This window comes from Crinia signifera, chromosome 5 (assembly GCF_055691185.1).
Source record: "Crinia signifera chromosome 5, ASM5569118v1, whole genome shotgun sequence".
Taxonomy (NCBI): domain Eukaryota; kingdom Metazoa; phylum Chordata; class Amphibia; order Anura; family Myobatrachidae; genus Crinia; species Crinia signifera.
Genome location: NC_139221.1, coordinates 295821509 through 295840979, shown reverse-complemented (window position 1 = coordinate 295840979; position 19471 = coordinate 295821509). Strand labels below are relative to the sequence as shown.

General features: G+C 45.5%; 1 protein-coding gene across 3 annotated transcripts in view; it reads left to right on the top strand.

Annotated features, from left to right (window-relative positions):
- CACNB2 (calcium voltage-gated channel auxiliary subunit beta 2) overlaps positions 1 to 19471 on the top strand; it is a 275681-nt gene that overhangs the window by 83010 nt on the left and 173200 nt on the right. Inside the window, exon 1 of one of the 3 annotated variants that reach the window (XM_083189325.1) lies at positions 14163 to 14822. The exons of the other annotated variants lie outside the window; for them this stretch is intronic. Coding sequence (XP_083045451.1) covers positions 14775 to 14822 — 48 coding nt within the window. The 5' untranslated portion in view covers positions 14163 to 14774. Of the gene's footprint in view, positions 1 to 14162; positions 14823 to 19471 lie in introns of those variants that run through there. 3 annotated transcript variants of the gene reach the window in all.

Here is a 19471-nt window from a genome sequence, read left to right as displayed (position 1 = left end):
ACGTTTCAGTGTCCATGTCGACTGTATCGACATTTGGGTAAGCTCCTAACTGTGAAGTCACAGGCTTGGTTTGAAAAATGACAAGTGCAAGCTGATTGGCCGGTGATAAAAACCAGACACTTTATCACTTCACCGAGCTTAATAAATCTTAATAAATCTACCCCTGTGTTCTATACAAGGGGGTAGGTGCAGAGAGTGCAACTTCTGTGAGGCCCAGTGCTGAGAGGGACCACGTCCCCTGGCACAGGTGTTCTATACACCTCACTTGCCTACCTGACCCTCTTCATGCGGGAGAAAATGTTCTGTTTCTGGACTTCCCTGGTAATGTATGATTGCCATCACCTGTGGGGAGCTAGATAAAGGTATTTCAGCACAGGTGATGGCAATCATACATTACCAGGGAAGTCCAGAAACAGAGCATTTTCTCCCGCATGGAGAGGGTCAGGTAGGCAAGTATGCTATACAGGGAGGTCGGTACAATAGGGGAAGGGAGTGGAGCTGCTATGGGACCTTGTGCTAAGAGGGCCCACCTTCCCTTTCGCTGGTCAGGCCCCTAGAGTGGTGAAAAAGGGAGCGTGGCCTTGCACAAATGATGGTATTTAAGCCATGCCCCCTTTCCCATAAGCCACACCCCCTATTTTCAGGCGTGCGGGTTCGGCACGCAAGGCTGTCCCTCCTTGGTGCTTAGAAAAGTTCTGAGGTATGATATTCTCTACATGTGGCCATCATATTCTGACTGCATTTATAATCAACAATGATGCTAGTAAGACATGCAGGCTGCAATATTTGAACAGTTATCACCGTTGATATAATATATATCAGCGTGCATGACCAGTGCCAGACGTAAGAAAAAATTGAATGCGATAAAGGATTATTCTATAATTAAACTTTTGCTGTGAGTCACTTTTCTAAATTTAGCAGTGAAGACAATAAAAGACAACATTAATCATGTGCCACATCACTGACACTGTGCTGCTTTAATGTTTAATTCCCAAAAATGTCTGTATTAGCTAAACAGAAAAGTAAAATCTGACCTGAGAATGATTGGAGAAAAGGTTGACAATAAATAGCAGGACTGTGAAATATAATGTGATGCTGCCATCTTGTGGTCAAAATTAGAATGACATCAGTAATACCTTATACCAGTGGTTCCCAAACTTTTTTTGGTACTTGTTTCCTAGCACGGCGCCTGCGATGAAGATTGTATCCATCGGGTCCGAAAAAATCGCATGTGATGCGATTGACGCGATCGACACGATTTTTACATTGGAATCAATGTGAAATTTTCCCTGAAACCCGATTTTATATTGGCCTCAATGTTAAATGGCCCCCAAACCCCAATTTTTATTGTTTCCCAACCCTGATGGGTCAAATGCCCCCCTTTGTTAACGCGACCCCACGATGAACGCCAACCCAAAGCGTGGCGAGTGCAGCGAGCCTGCGAGGGGCAGCGGTACGCGTCCTCCGACCTTTTCATACCCCCACTATCCACGTCAGTTGATTTTATATAGTGTGGCGAGCGCAGCGAGGCGAGCGGACGCGCATTACTTCACAGGTATTACGCGTCCACTCGCGGGGCTCGCTGCACTCGCCACGCTTCGGGCTCGGTGGCACACACTATATAAAATCAACTCCACGCCGACGTGGATATTGGGGTATGAAAAGGTTGGAGGATGCGTACCGCCGCCCCTCGCGGGCTTGCTGCGCTCGCCACGCTTCGGGTTGGCGTTCATAGTGGGGTGGCGTTAACAATGGGGGGGGGGGGGGCATTTGTCATGTCAAATACCCATAAGGGTGGGTATACAATGACAAATCTGGTCCATTGGCCCATTTAACATTGTTCCCTATGTAATATCGCGTCCATCGCAGAGCCGAATTTCCCATTAGGCACGTGAGGCACCGGCCTAGGGGCGGCACATGTTTGGGGGCGGCACTTGGATGCCTGTGATAGTACTGTCAGACCAAAATGTACCAAACACTGCAAAATATCCACTGTACTGTACTATATTCCATCTTAAATAGAGTGTAAATGGATAGGACATGCAGATACTGCCCCTATAAACTGTCCTACTTAGTAAACATTATTGTTGTGCCTAGGGGCGCCCTCCTCCCTAAATCCGCCCCTGGTCCATCGCATTGGTCGCATCGCATCAGTGGCATCGCGTCCATCGCACCGGTCGCATCGCATGCCTTAATTGTCGGGGAAAAGGCTAAAAATAGCCCTGAAATCGCGACGGTCGCGTCCATCGCATACCTTGAGTTAAAGTATGCGATCACATACGACGGGCGCCATGCTAGGAAACAAGTACCCTTTTTTTGCATCACGGCACCCTAGATTATCAGAATATTTGTCACGGCACCACTAGGTACAAAGTTTGCTACCGAGAATTTCAGAAAACAATATTAAATTAATTAAGTTGTGCTTATATTTCATCCTTAGGTCCAGTTATGTGGTGAGGGACAGGATTCACTTCTGTTTATCCACATATTTTAAAACTGGAAGCCATAAGCTCTGGTTTTGCCTATTACATTGACCATAAATAATTTGAAATCGGTTCTGGACCACCAAACCGAGGCACCCCAGGGAGCCTAGGCGAACAGTTTGGGAACCACTGCCTTATACAATACTTAGTACTGTATAGCAAGTAAAGTCAAAGAATCATTTATGAACAGGTGTGTCATATTTAAGATAATGGACTTCATTCTGAGTAGGGTTGCCAATCCCGGTATCGGGATCGGTGCAAGGCGAATTTAGGGTTCAGGCCGGCCCTAGGCACAACACTTTTGCTGCTGCCACTAAATCGAAAAGTGTTAGCTGATCCTGATGCGCAGCCCCGCGCATTTGGGATCGAAAGTAGAAATAGACTTGGCAGGCAATGCAGTTCCATGCTGCTCAATGCAGCATCCCCCTCCCCTCACGCGCCTTCCACCCACCGTCCGTCCCTCCTGGCTGATGCTGGCCGTCAATATTGAATCCGTGGCAACAGCTGCCGGGTTGGGCCATGTGTACACGGCATTAGTGATGGGGATTGGGAGACAGCCCTGAAATATCTATACATTTTTAACAGATCCAGTTCTTTTGCACAGAATGTATTTAATTCCTGTTTGTATAGTGCAGTGGTAGCCAACTCCAGTGCTTGAAGGCTACCAACAGTTCACGTTTTCTAGATCACTAGATCTAGATCACCAAAAAATGGATCAGCACCCTAAAAAGGGTGTGAACTGTCAGGGTATCATCAATTCAGGATAAATACACAAAATAACCAAATTATGTCTTCACCATATTAACATTCAACGGAGGATGTAATGTATCTCGCTTTCTGACTGATGAGATACATTACATCCTCCATTGAATGCTAATCTGGTGAAGACATCAGTTGGATAGTTTGTGTATTTATCCTGAATTGATGATACCCTGACAGTTCACACCCTTTTTAGGGTGCTGATCCATTTTTTGGTCCATCTACCATTCGTGATAGAACACACTTTTGATTGATACCCTGTTACCCCTGAGGAAGTCCCTTGGGGACGAAACGCGTAGGGTATTTCAGAAGAAACTTGTTGAGTCTTTCAGATAAACTTGTTGAAAGTGGTATCTTACATCGAATTAATTGTGATGCGATCATTTGTATGAATTGTTTTTATATTACAGTATAAAATTAATTTTAATATATTGTTTTACCTGTGTGTGTATATATTTTGGGTGAAACCTCCACCAGTGCACCTCTATATTTTTTCCTTTCTCATATATATATATATATATATATATATATATATATATATATATATATATATATATATATATATATATAGCCAGATGCACTAAGCTTCAAAAGTGATAAAATGGAGAGTGAGAAACAGCCAGCCAATCAGCTCTTACCTTACCTGCCATGACAGGAGCTGACTGGTTGGTTGGTTAGTGCATCTGGCATAGTCTGTTATGGCTGGCACTCCACAGCTCAGTTCTGATAAAAGCACCAGGTGCCTTCCCTTGACAAACCCTGTGGGGTTTCCAATGAAGACAGGACAACTGTTAATCTTCAATGTTTCTAGCAGTTTATTCTCATTATCAGGATACATACCATTTTTTATGCTGAAAAAGCCCCCCTCAGCTTATACTAGAGTGAGGGTCCCACTTACCTGTTCTCTGGTGCAGTGCGGGTGTTCTCCGGTCTCTCCCGCTCATCTGCGGGCGCCTGCAGTGTTTTCGTGGTAAAATTAGGTGCCTTGGCTTTTGCTCAAGTATATATGGTAACCAAGTGCAAGCTTTAAATAGCCCCAGCACATGTGACAGGAGACTGGAAGACTCCTCCCAGGCAAGCACCTGAGCGACATCAACAGCCAGTGTGATATCACCTGTGTATACAACTCCTATCACAAAATGCATTGTAATAAAGTACAAACATGTACATGTTAAATAATTACATACAAACAGAAATAAGAAAAAGAAGAAAAACTGTACATTACAAAAACATCACATACTGTAGCAAGCATGTCCATAGCAGCAGACTGCCTTGTGGTACACACAGATGTAAATCATCAAGATATATGAAAACAGACTTACTAGTGACCTCTACTGGTGCAATAAGAACAACACGCCTTCCACATATATCGATCTGCAAAAATATAACTAATAGTAAGATTCCTTGGATTGGGTAAACCCTCTCATCTCTAGTAATGGGAATAAAAACTGTAGGATTTCACTGCTGCACCTATAAACATCCTAGCAGCAGATGTGTGACCTCTAGCATGTAAAACATAACAGTCAATAATCTTATCATGACTAAACCTGAAATAACGACTCGGAGACATAGGTTTGGCAGAAATTGTTAGGTGAATTTATTTCAATGATTTAAGCTAATTTGTTTGATTGATTATTAATTACTTAACGGTGGCCCAGAAAGAACGGCTATTTAACTAAGCTCCACCCCAAAACAAGCATACGTAATCCAGCCTAACTTAACAAGCAGTATCCACTCCACCTACTGCATTGAATACCCACCCATCCGGGTGGGGTCGCTGACCCAGAGCGGGTGATCCAGCGAAGGCCTAAGTCAATGATAGGCTAGCGCACCGAAAACAAACCAGATACGCCGCAAACATAAACTTAATGAAGACTTAAAATCTATCAACTTGACATTCTTTCCCGCCTGTCAGCTAACGCGATTAACCACCCCACAATCACCTAACCGGGAAGGGAGGGAGGAAAAACTTTTGCAGGAAAGAGAGGAAGACTCCTCCCTTTCCTGCCCCTATATCCCAGCTAACAGAGCCATTCCCAAGATCCTTATTGGTTCTCACATTCTACCCAAGGTACACACCCAGCCTTGTATGTTTAACTCACTCCATGTCTTTTCAGCCACTACATTGTTCTAAAGTGTAAATGGTGCAGACAGAAGCAGTAGTGGTGTGATTGTGCAAATATTGATTTAGTGTCTGATCATTTACACAATGGGCCTGATTCTGCTTGGCTTGCTGCTTACCGAGTGCTGAGACGAGGCCCACCACCCAGCTGAACACCCATAAAACATTGGGGGCGGGATGTACTAAAGGGAAAATGCGGTAAAACGGGGGTTTTACTGCATTTTCCTATTTACCATTACCCGTCCGCCCCGTTTTCGCTTGGCAGGGTATCGCCACCCAGAGGGTGGCGATACCCTATAGAAGCCTATGGGCTTCTATCGCCGCCCACCGTCCACGCGCCCCCCCCTCCCGTCCTCCTGATCTCCTCCTCCCCCAGCAGGTGTCACAGCCGGGAGGACATCCGGCTTCAAGGGGGAGGAGGAGACGCAGGGGGACGCTGGCAGCCTCCGGGAGGTGACGGAGACCCCTCTCTCTGCACAAGTAACATCTGCCCCACCTGCAGTGCACATGGTTTTGTCCATCTAAGAAGGATTTTGTCAGAAAGAGTGAACTAGAATAAGGCTCTAAGAGCCAGGCGAACGTGTAACTGCACATGGGCAGAAATGCGCATGCACAAACCCCGAACATCGGGGCTTCAGCCTAATTTGGATCACACCGAGTGATCCTGAATCTGCCCCAATAGATGGGATGTACTACAGAAGGAATATGGTAAAAAAAAAAAAAAAAAACCCCGCTGTTTTCTGGGTTTTTACCACATTTCTGAATGTACTACAGCCCCTCTAACGCAGGTCCATTGCCTATGGCAGGCATTCCTAACCACGGCCCTCAAGGCACACCAACAGTGCAGGTTTTAGTGATGTCCAGGCTTGAGCACAGGTGACTTAATTAGTATCTGAGTGATTCTGATTAAACCATCTGTGCCGAAGCCTGGATATCACTAAAACCTGCACTGTTGGTGTGCCTTGCGGACCGTGGTTGGGAATGCCTGGCCTATGGGCTTCCCTTCACAGCACTGGGTGAGGGATCCAACTCAGATCCCTCCCAGCATGCCCAGCAGCTGCCAGCATCACTATGTTAATGCACAGAGTGACTCCCAGATCAGAGACATTGGCGCTGATCGCTAAGGACAGCTCTTATTGCATTGCTTATAGCTGTGGTTCTCAAACTCAGCCCTCGGGACCCCACACAGTTCACGGTTTCCAGGCCACCTGAAAAGTGCACTCATTACTGATACATTTTAAAAGATCCACAGGTGGAGCTAATTATTTCACTTGATTCTGTTAGGAGACCTGCAAAACATGCACTGTGTGGGGTCCTGAGAACCAACTTTGAGAACCTGTGGCTTATAGCATATGTTAATATTAGCACCGATGCGATTGGTGGCTGGATGTACTGCAAGTGGTTGGTGCATCCCGCTCAATACCAGTTGTAAACGTTGGAGCTGTCATTCTGTAAATCACAGGAGTTGGCTCAGCAGCAGAAGTAGGTTAGATGTAAACCAGGGTTGCCTTCCTGGCCCTCTCGATGAGGGAGAAAATGCTCTGTTCCTGGACTTCCCTGGTAATGTAGGATTGCCATCACCTGTGGGGAACTAGATAATTGATAAGAAAGGTGTCACCACAGGTAATGGCAATCCTACATTACCAGGGAAGGCCAGGAACAGAGCATTTTCTCCCTCATGGAGAGGGTCAGGTAGGCAATCCTGATGTAAACAACTCTGTTCTCCGCAGTCTTAACTCTCAAATACTTTTATACCGATGGATACCAATTGTGAATACAAAGTATCTTGCCAACAGATTCCTGTGACATTGCAGCTTTGAGAAATATTTTAAATGTATTACTGAATGGAAAAAAACAAAACCTTTTCAACCTCTACTGGTGCAATAAGAACAACACGCCTTCCACATATATCGATCTACAAAAATATAAATATGTTCACCACGTAACTAATAGCAAGATTCCTTGGATTGGGTTAGCCCTTTCATCTCTAGTAATGGTGATAAAACTGTAGGATTTCACTGCTGCACATATAAACATCCTAGCAGCAGATGTGTGACCTCTAGCATGTAAAACATAACAGTCAATAATCTTATCACGACTAAACCTGAAATAAAGACTCGGAGACGTAGGTTTGGCAGAAATTGTTATGTGAATTTATTTAAATGATTTAAGCTAATTTGATTGATTATTAATTAATTAATGGTGGCCCAGAAAGAACGGCTATTTAACTAAGCTCCACCCCAAAACTAGTATACGTAATCCAGCCTAACTTAACAAGCAGTATCCACTCCACCTACTGCATTGAATACCCACCCATCCGGGTGATTCAGCGAAGGCCTAAGTCAATGAGAGGCGAGCGCACCGAAAACAAACCAGATACGCTGCAAACATAACTTAATGAAGACTTAAAATCTATCAACTTGACGTTCTTTCCCACCTGTCAGCTAACGCGATTAACCACCCCACAATCACCTAACCGGGAAGGGAGGGAGGGAGAGATGACTCCTCCCTTTCCTGCCCCTATATCCCAGCTAACAGAGCCATTCCCAAGATCCTTATTGGTTCTCCAAGACACATGCTACCCAAGGTACACACCCAGCCTTGTATGTTTAACTCACTCCATGTCTATTCAGCCACTACGTTGTTCTAGTGTAAATGGTGCAGACAGAAGCAGTAGTGGTGTGATTGTGCAAATATTGATTTAGTGTCTGATCATTCACACAATGGGCCTGATTCTGCTTGGCTTGCTGCCTACCGAGTGCTGAGACGCTGCACACCACCCAGCTGAACACCCATAAAACATTGGGCGTTCCCATAATCCAGAGGAGTTTCTGCCCTCTGCCCTCCCTCCCTGCAACTAAGGGCCTTATTCTAGTTCGCTCTTTCTGACAAAATCCTTCGTAGATGGACAAAACCATGTGCACTGCCGGTGGGGCAGATGTAACTTGTGCAGAGAGAATTAGATTTTGGTGAGTTATTTTGTTTCTGTGCAGGGTAAATCCTGACTGCTTTATTTTTACACTGCAATATAGATCTCACTTTGAAGTAAAACCCCACCCAAATCTAACTCTCTCTGCACAAGTAACATCTGCCCCACCTGCAGTGCACATGGTTTTGTCCATCTAAGAAGGATTTTGGCAGAAAGAGTGAACTAGAATAAGGCCCTAAGAGCCAGGCGAGCGTGTAACTGCACATGGGCAGAAATGCGCATGCACAAACCCCGACCATCGGGGCATCAGCCTAATTTGGATCACACCGCGTGATCCTGAATCTGCCCCAATAGGTGGGATGTACTAAAGAGGGAATATGGTAAAAAAAAAAAAAACGCTGTTTTCTGGGTTTTTACCACATTTCTTAAATGTACTACAGCCCCTCTAACGCAGGTCCATTGCCTATGGCAGGCATTCCTAACCACGGTCCTCAAGGCACACCAACAGTGCAGGTTTTAGTGATGTCCAGGCTTAAGCACAGGTGACTTAATTAGTACCTGAGTGATTCTGATTAAACCATCTGTGCTGAAGCCTGGATATCACTAAAACCTGCACTGTTGGTGTGCCTTGAGGACCGTGGTTGGGAATGCCTGGCCTATGGGCTTCCCTTCACAGCACTGGGTGAGGGATCCAACTCAGATCCTTCCCAGCATGCCCAGCAGCTGCCAGCATCACTATGTTCATGCACAGAGTGACTCCCAGATCAGAGACATTGGCGCTGATCGCTAAGGACAGCTCTTATTGCATTGCTTATAGCTGTGGTTCTCAAACTCGGCCCTCGGGACCCCACACAGTTCACGATTTCCAGGCCACCCGAAAGGTGCACTCATTACTGATACATTTTAAAAGATCCACAGGTGGAGCTAATTATTTCACTTGATTCTGTGAGGAGACCTGCAAAACATGCACTGTGTGGGGTCCTGAGAACCGACTTTGAGAACCTGTGGCTTAAAGCATATGTTAATATTAGCACCGATGCGATTGGTGGCTGGATGTAGTGCAAGTGTTTGGTGCATCCCGCTCAATACCAGTTGTAAACGTTGGAGCTGTCATTCTGTAAATCACAGGAGTTTGCTCAGCAGCAGAAGCAGGTTAGATGTAAACCAGGGTTGCCTTCCTGGCCTTCTCCTTCAGGGAGAAAATGCTCTGTTCCTGGACTTCCCTGGTAATGTATGATTGCCAGCACCTGTGGGGATCTAGGTAATTGATAAGAAAGGTGTTTCACCACAGGTGATGGCAATCGCACATTACCAGGGAAGGCCAGGAACAGAGCATTTTCTCCCTCATGGAGAGGGTCAGGTAGGCAATCCTGATGTAAACCACTCTGTTCTCTGCAGTCTTAACTCTCAAATACTTTTATACCGATGGATACCAATTGTGAATACAAAGTATCTTGCCAACAGATTCCTGTGACATTGCAGCTTTGAGAAATATTTTAAATTTATTGCTGAATGGAAAAAAACAAAACCTTTTCTTCCCTTGTCGTGTGCTATCTGGTCACTGCTGTAGTATACTATTGGCTGCATCCAGGGACAGATTAAGGGCGGGATGTATTAATATACATCACCGCCCTTCGCCTGACAGCCGCCGCGATGCTGCCACATATGTACTAACATATGCGGCTAGCATCGGGTTGCGGTGACGGAGACAATTTATACAGACAAAAGGTGAAATCATCCCAAGGCGCAAAGCCAGAATCCTGCAGCCGTACACTGGAAGAAGAGGTTCACCAGAAACCTCTTATCGACGAAATTGCAGAGAGAGGGAACCAATGTATGATGGGTGCTGGTTTCTTGTTTGCTTCAATTGTAGCTCATAGAAAAATAGAGAAACATAAACATACATAAATTAGGGATGTATGTGTGTGTATAGGGTCTATATATAATAGTAGCCCAGATGGCAAAGAATATCTCGAAGGGATATCGTACCCTCACTCACACAGAGTAATGGGTATACAAGCGCATCAGGGTATCTTTAGACTTCATAAAACACCTTTATATGTGACGGAATGAAAAAGTGAATGCGTACCGTACTCACATGTACGATCACTTTTATAATCGCATAAGGGTATCTTTTGGGATTCCACAGGTACTGCTAGGCGGTTATAACAAATATCCTCCAACCGTCCCGAAACATCCAAAAAGAGAAAGAAAACGTTCTCTCTTATTCAAAAAGTTTTATTTGGGATATAACATAAAATATGTGCAGGGTGCAACCTGTACCCAAAGTTGTTATCAGAACAAATGGGAATCGTACCTGAAATGGCAGAGTATGGCCATCCACTGCCAGTCAGGTGCTTCCAGGGTTACAGGTAGATTCACTGCACAGCTCCTCTCCACCAACGCGATTCAACAGGTGAACTGTCTTTCTCAAGGCTGGAGAGCAGTTGTGCCTAGTGCTGGTATTTATAGTAATGGCTTAATCATGGTGGACTCTCCCATTAAGGGGGAGGAGATCCTACCGGAAGTGTCAGTGTAATACTGAGAATTGTTTTAAATGGCTTATAAAGACATGTAATCATGGTCTATTTAGGGACTATGTATAGTCTGTATTGCCCCCGTTATACATAAAAGTTTGGACGCTTGTGGCTGGATTATAAATAATTGAAAAACGTCTATGTTTCAAACCAGGAAGCGGCGGGTGACACGCATCTGAAGCGCACACATCACTTCCGCTGCTTCAGCCTGGTCATTAGAGTGGTAGCAGAATGATCTGCTCCAGTATTCAAGCGGAACATCACTTCCGTCTACATACGATGCCAGGAAGTGGCGGGTGACACGCAAACGTCACATCCACCGCTTCTGACTGGTCTTTGGGATTATGCCAGCACGATCCCTCAAGCGTAAGTGCGGCAGATGACTTTCGCCGCTTATATAGAATATCACGCTTTATATGCGTGTTGACGTCACTGGCGCCATTTCAGTATGTAATGAAGTGGCCGTGCTAATATGTCCAGGTAATGACCCGCATCTGGAACGCATCCCTTACTTCCGCCCATCAGTAGTGTGTAATAAAAGCGGAAGGGAATGTTAGAAATAGAATAAAGTGCCAGTGCTCATAATAATATCTGAGGAACCCCAGTGATTTAAAAAGGGGGGGAATGTCCTCATAGTTTGGGCAATATTATTAAAAATAGAAAGATCAAGCCATATAAAAATAGAATACCATTACTACTACAAAAAAGGGGTAATATGCATAAAAAATACCATATACAAAAAATATGAATAAAAATACACATACATGAAAAATAAAATATGCTTAAAATGCTATTGCAATAAAATCACAGGAATCTCATAAAAAACACTTTAATTCAAAGTCAGAGTTTAGGCCATGAGGTGAAAGGGTATTCAAGTCATAAATCCACCTCATTTCCTTTTGGGCTAATTGGATATCTCTAGTATTATGTCTCCAATTTTCTTTTATTAATTCTAGGCCCCAAAACCCCACAATCCCATTGGGAGAGCTATTGTGGTGGGTTTTAAAGTGCATAGAGAAAGGGTGGTCCATATGTGCCTTTTTGATGTTCCGAATGTGTTCGGACCAGCGTATTTTTAATGCCCTCGTGGTTTTACCTATATAGACTTTGTTGCATGCGCACATAATAGCATAAATAGCATATTTAGAATTACAGGTTAAAAATTGTTTAATCCTAAAATTTTGATTGTTTAAAATAAGATTAGTGTTTTTTTTATCTGTATTTCTGCAAGTTTTACACATGGGGCAATCCCCACATCTATGGAAGCCCTGGCGGAGACCCCCGCGATACCTGTGATGTGGTCTGCGGGGGTCTCCGTCACATCCCGGCGGCTGCCAGTGTCCCCCTGCGTCTCCTCCTCCCCCCTGCAGCCGAAAGTCCTCCCAGCTGTGACACTTGCTGGGGGAGGAGGAGATCAAAGGAGGACGGGAGGGGGGGTGCGCGGATGGCGGGCGGCGATAGAAGCCCATAGGCTATGTAACCCGCCCCCCACCCGCACTGCTAGGTGCGAGCGGGACGGTGAACACGACGTTCACCGTCCTGCTCGCACCTGGCAGTACGGGTGGGGGGCGGGTTACATAGCTCATGCGAACGCCCATTGCTCAGCTCAGCACTGATTGGATGTAGGCATCTCCATTGAGATGCCTACATCCAGTCAGGGCTGACCTCCTAAGGAGCTGAGTCCTGATTGGCTTAGGAGAGATCCAGTGACGGACATCATTGGGATTCATGTGACACATGTCACTGGAAGGTCGGGAGAGGAGCCGGTTATGCGGCTTATTTCGTCCTGGGAACCGGAACATGCTGTTTTTATTTGTTTACCCTGGACCCGCTACTGGAGAAGTGGACTGATCCAGCATGGAAACCAGGCCTGATGAGTTTGTGTGATTGAGTGTGTGGTTGCGTGTGTGCATGTATGTGAAAAGGTTGGCATTTTCATGGTGGGTGTGTGTGCATTCATTTGTAAATTGGTTATGCTGTGGGACTCCCTGAGAGCCCATGTATCCCCACCTGCTGGGACTTGTGGTTCTCCAAGTCTCACCATGTGGGAAAGGCCTGCTGGGAATTCTAGATCACTGCATAACTCATTGTAATTTTTACATTCTATTTTTAAACACAAAAAGCATTAGTCCATCACCGACCACCCAGGGGTGGCGGGGACAGCCCCAGGCTTCAGCCTGGAAGGTTTAAGCTGGGGGGGGGATTATTTTATTGGGAGAAACCCCACTCCCCCAGGTACCCCGTCCAGGTACAGCCAGCGTGTTCATGATTTGGTCAGTGTCCCCTGACTCTGGTGTGACACTGCTGGCTGTTAGTGCCCGGTGCTGATTCCAAAATTCGGGAGACCCCTACACATACTTGCTGACTTTTGATTTCTCCTCTCTGGGAGAAGCCCGGAGAGGAGACCTGATAGAAGCAGGGGGCGGGGCAGACATCACCAAGCCTCGCCCCCATGGCAGTCAAACAAGGCAATTCGCTGGTCCGCAAATTGGGGGAGGGGCTAAAATGATGCAAAATGATGCAATTCGTGTCATTTTAGCCCCGCATGAAAGAGGGTTGTGGGGGCTGCCTGGCAAATGCGGGAGGCCTTCCTCCGCTGCCCCTGCCTGATGGTTTCATCATCTTCGAGCCCCAGCTGCCACCTGCTTCCCTGGCCAGCTCTCTTAGCCCTGCTCTAACTTTAACACCACAATCTCCAACTAATATACTTTTACTGTATGTGATAATAGTGTTCCTAGCACCATTATACTGTATGTAATACTGAAATCATGTAATCAGTCAGCAAGTTTAGGGCTGTAGTCAGAGGCGTAAGTTCGTTCCAGTTGCCCGGAGGCAAGATACATATTGGTGCCCCCCCCCCCCCACATACGCACACACAACCCTATATAACCTTATATAAAATATATATTTCTGTTAAGAAATATAGATAGATAACACATATATATTTAAGAACTCAGCCACAGAAGCAATATCGTTGACTTTTAAATAACTGATTTAAACTTGCAGGGGGAGTAGAGGTGCCCCCTTGGGAGCAGGAGCCCGGCGGCAGATGACTCCATTGCCTCCCAGAGTTCTGCCTCTGGCTGTAGTGTCCCAGCAACAGGCACAATTGCAGGTCGTATATAGTGACATCCTAGAGCTGACATCACATTTCATTACAGGACAAGGAACATTTTTACTGCAGGTGATATCCAGCAATCTGCATGGGTCGGTCTCATCACTAGGTAGTTAAACTGCGTTTTGTATAATAAAGGAGTCCATTAGAGGGTTAATTCTGGCACACAGTTGTTGAGCAGAAACCACGAGTGAGTCTAGTAATAAGGCCGCTAGCTGGGCCGTCTGCATGTTCATGTGAAGCACGCAGTACAGGCAAGGCAATCTCTGGGTGCTCCTGTAACCCGAAGAATGCAGAATGAATAAGATGTATGTTGAGGCTCTGTAGCAGTGGTCAGTGATTGGGTTACATCTGCACTGTGTCAACTGTGTTGACAGGTGGTATGTCTGTGCATGCATTTGTGTGTGTTTTAATGAGGAATGTTTGCAATATCTAACTGCAGCATCAGCACCAGAGTGAGATCTCCCACCACCAGAATCCCAGATTTGTGTTCTAGCTGCGGACAGATATATTGGTTCCAATGCTGATAAAGGTTTGGAATCATGCAGTACAGTGGGAAGCCTGCGCTGCATACTAGCAACCCTGTCACGCTGCATCGATAAGGACACTATGCTCTCTGTAAACACGTCTGTGGCATCAGAGGAATAATTTTATGTGGAAGACAAATTGTGTCTAGGATCCAGACACAAGCTGTTCCTCTCCCAACATATAGCACAGCGGAGGCTGAGTGCTCGGTGACTTGTTGTCGGTCGGAGTCCTGGACTATGTCTCTGAGGTTAAGGTGAGCCAGACAGGAGTCCGGTGCTGATGGCTTTCTGCTATCCTCTTCATGAAGTGCTGTGGACTGGGACATCGCCGGCGAGTACGCGTTTCCTATGTGAGTGCCACGGTTCCTTATGGATTGTCACCTTATTCCATATGTCATTAACATGCCCAGATTGGAACTGCAGGAACGTATTAGGTGCATGTGAAATGTATACAGTATGTGCTCACACCCACATATGTGCATGTATAGATATTATGTATATATGGTTTCACGCGTACACATGCACAGGTGTGTGTGTGTGTGTATATAAGCACATATGTGTGTGTGTATGCTTATACATACATACATACATACATACATATATGCGGAAGGATGTGTGATGTTGATATATACCCCTGCTGTCAGTATTGCAACCAATAAACAAATACACACACACACATTTATATATATATATACACATATATATATATATATATATATATATATATATATTAGTATTCATATATATATATATCATTATACCATTTTGTCTGCTTCATGAAGTCTATTAGTCTGATATGTGAGTGTGTGTGTGTATATATATATATATATATATATATATATGTGTATGTGTTTGTTTATTGGTTGCAATACTGACAGCAGGGGTATACATCACATCACACATCCTTCCGCACACAATGTATGTGTTACTCATTTCTCTGAATCTCTTATGGGGATCTAACCTGTAGCTTACAGTGACTGAAGCAGGGAGAAGGGACGTCAGGCTGTCATTGCTGCAGAGTGCATCCTCACTGGACTCTGCAGATGCCAGTGTATCCTAGCAACAGCACTCATGCATTACTTTCCTGTGTACATGCTATGGTCATACATACTGTATGTAGATACTTCCCAGGCACTGACTGAGAGGCAATTTACCTGTGTGTTTATCTGTGTTTGCTTTCCCACTGACCCCGTTTGTATGAATATATGTATTATTTATGTTTACGATGAACCTGAAAGTGAGGTTGTTGTGGTTGGTGATTGAAGTTGTGGTTTGGAAAGTTAATGGAGAGCATTTATACATGACATTGGTGCTGTAGTCCTTGTGCTGTCATACAGCTTCTATTGAGGAAATGAAAGTTTACTAGATACCAGCAGTCACAATGCAGTAAAATTCTATTGTGATTTTGTCCAGTGGACAGATAGTTATGGAAATTATAGGGCGAGATGTACTACAGCCCAAAATGGAATGACGAACTGTAATCTCACCTCCAAATCGGCTGGCCTGCAATGTTACTTACATGAGGTTGGCGAGTGGTGGCAGGCAGCAGCAGGGCCCGGCACGGTGCGACGGCGGGCGGCCAGAGGTGCAGCAGCGGGAGCAGTGCGGCGGGCTGTGCAGAGTGAACTCTCACTTCATGTCACGCTGCGTAAAACCTCACAGCCGTGATCAGGAGCAGCCAGGCAGCAACTGAGCGGGTGCTCAGGCTGCCCGGCATACATTATGCATGCGCAGTCTAATCCCAGAATGCAGAGATTGGAAGTTCTAATCTTATGCTGGCCACACATCAGACCAACTTTCCTCCAACCATCCAACTAGTTGGTTGGTTGGACTGAAAATCTGGTACTGTATTGGGGCAAATGCCAATAACCAATTTGCTTACAACCTCAGGAATGGATAAAAACATTCAGTGAAATTGTTTAAAACAAATAGGTCCAAACTGTCTGAGTGACAGTTGTTATCCATTTTCAAATTTGGAAACAAATGACTTAATTATAAATTACATTTGCTCCTTTCCAGTACCAGATTTTTATTCCATCCAACCAACTAGTTGGATGGTTGGAGGAAAGTTGGTCTGATGTGTGGCCAGCGTTAGGATTCAAATCCCGGCGATTTTAAGGCCAAATCCCAGGATCCCACCATCCTAGGATTGGCCACCCAACCCAATAGAAGCCTAATAGCTTACATTTTCATTGTCCTATGGTTGTATTGAGTTGTTTTAGTGTTTTATATCTGTATAATATGTAATAAGTAATTGCTATTTTATCCTGTTTATTTGTCAGATCATTTTGTCTGCAGAAAAGTAAATTTTGTTTGGATTTTTTTTTCAATAGTGTAATGGAGTATCTCTAATGGTTCCAGTGTATCCAACACATATGGGCCCTTTGGGTCCAGTGGGGCCTACACTGCCCCCATATCTTAAGTACTCGTAATTTGGGTCCAGTGGGGCCTACACTGCCCCATATCTTCAGTACTCGTCAATTGGGTCCAGTGGGGCCTACACTGCCCCATATCTTCAGTACTCGTCAATTGGGTCCAGTGGGGCCTACACTGCCCCATATCTTTAGTACTCGTCATTTGGATCCAGTGAGGCCTACACTGCCCCATATCTTCAGTACTCGTCATTTGGGTCCAGTGAGGCCTACACTGCCCCATATCTTCAGTACTCGTCAATTGGATCCAGTGGGGCCTACACTTCCCCATATCTTCAGTACTCGTCATTTGGGTCCAGTGAGGCCTACATTGCCCCCATATCTTCAGTACTCATCATTTCTCAGAGACCTGGAAATGTGGAGTAGACTACTAGAGTCTATTAGCGCTTATAAAACCTAGGCTGACGGCTGTACAGAGGAGGGAGCCAGGATGGAGATTGCACACATGCCCCCTCCACTCTTAATGCGCCCCTGGTCCTGTGTATGGGTAGAGCCACTTTCCTATTCTGTTTTCTTTTCCCTCTTAGAGATAGGAAGGAGTATATGCTGGTGCAACATCGGGCAGAAGACACCCCCGGTTGAGTTCCCGCTGTCTATCCCAACGCTGTTTGCTGGTGTGTAGTCTTGTCATTTAATAGGATAGTGTAAGGAGACCTTAATTCACAAGAGCAACAGCTCTCTATAAAAGAGACTTTCGGCTACACTAGACTCTCCTATTGTATGCTAAGATGCATTCTGTGCTGTTTATCAATCATTAGGATGCTCTCTATGGAAACTCTCTGTACTGACATCATTGTGCTCTATGTATTATACATCAGCCATTAATATGTACTTGTATTGCGTAAAGATCAGTTGAGTGTTCTCTTTATTGTATACTATTGTGTACTTTTCAGTAAGATACTCTGGGCAGTATTCAATGAGAAAAATTACGACGTTCAGCGAATCCTGTTTAGGATTCGCTGCACATTCGCCACTGCCCGCCGCGTTCCGGAGCCTCGCCGGCTCCAGTATTCAACGAGTCAGGGGCTCGCTGCCCCTGACCGGCAAATTTTAACTCCTGCGGCGGATGCCGCAGGGCGCCTGAGGACGGCGGCAGGCAGGGAGATGGAAGTCTCCCTGCCTGCCCCAGAAGTTTGTGGGGGGGAAGGTGGGCTCCCCGGGTGCCAGGCAGCACAGGCTGCCCCCCGGGAAAGCCAGCAGGGAAGCAGATATTCACTGCACCCGATCGTGCATATGTAATGATCGGGTGCAGTGAATATATGAATATCTAATGAGCGGCTCGGCTCCGGCCCCCTGCTGGCTGCTCGTGTAAAAAAAAATAAAAAAAATAGCATGCCCCTCCTTAGAATAAAATTCCTGATTTTTTGACACCAAATGTAAAAAACAAAACACTTTATTTTAAAAGTTCACATTCCACTTCACCATAAAAAGATAGCGATTGCTACTCGGTGAATCATGGCGATAAAAACCTTGAAATGTATTCGCCATCTGGTCATTGAATAGAGTGATTCACCGTTTTAGTCAAAAAAATCGCCGTACAGCACGAAAATAGCACAAAATCGCCAGAAAACATGGCGAATTAGGCTCATTGAATACGGAACACTGTGTTTTGTACATTAAATATCAGTCACTGAGATGTTCTCTGTATTATATAATGGTCAATTGGTTGCTATCTTGTTCCTTGGTCACAGGAATGCTTATTGTATTGTAAATCTCTATAATATTCTTAGTATTCTATAGTCAATAGAATGGGCTCTACTGTATACCATCCATTAAGTTACTCTCTGTATTGTATCTCAGTCAGTATGATTCTCTCTGTACTGTATTTTTTTCACTAGGATGCATTCTGTATTGTATATAAATCACATGACAGCTTTCTGATTTGAATAGTATTCAGGTCAGGCTTGTACAGGCCCTTATGGAGCAGTTTACCCATATTCAAATGGTTATATCAACATACCTCCCAACAGTCCCGATTTTAGCGGGACAGTCCCGATAATCAGGGCCTGTCCCGCTGTCCCACCCGCGGACGGCAGTGTCCCGCGGTGTGGGGGGGCTGTTGGGAGCAGGGCCGGCGCCACCACTAGGCAAATCTAGGCATTTGCCTAGGGCGCCAGCCACTGGAGGGCGGCACTTCGCCCCTCACCTCTCGCATGGAGGCTGCAGGGGTGTCCGTGCCGGGTACCTGCGGCACTGTGTGATCTGGCGGCGGGGTCTCTGCAGTGATGCACGCTATCCTGCAGCCAGGCGGCGCGGGAAGCCTGCATAGATGCAGGCATAGATGCAGACGGATCTCTCAGCATAGATGCAGACGGATCTCTCAGCATAGATGCAGACGGATCTCTCAGCATGGACGCAGACGGATCTCTCAGCATAGATGCAGACGGATCTCTCAGCATGGATGCAGACGGATCTCTCAGCATAGATGCAGACGGATCTCTCAGTATAGATGCAGACGGATCTCTCAGTATAGATGCAGACGGATCTCTCAGCATAGATGCAGACGGATCTCTCAGCATGGATGCAGACGGATCTCTCAGCATGGATGCAGACGGATCTCTCCGCAT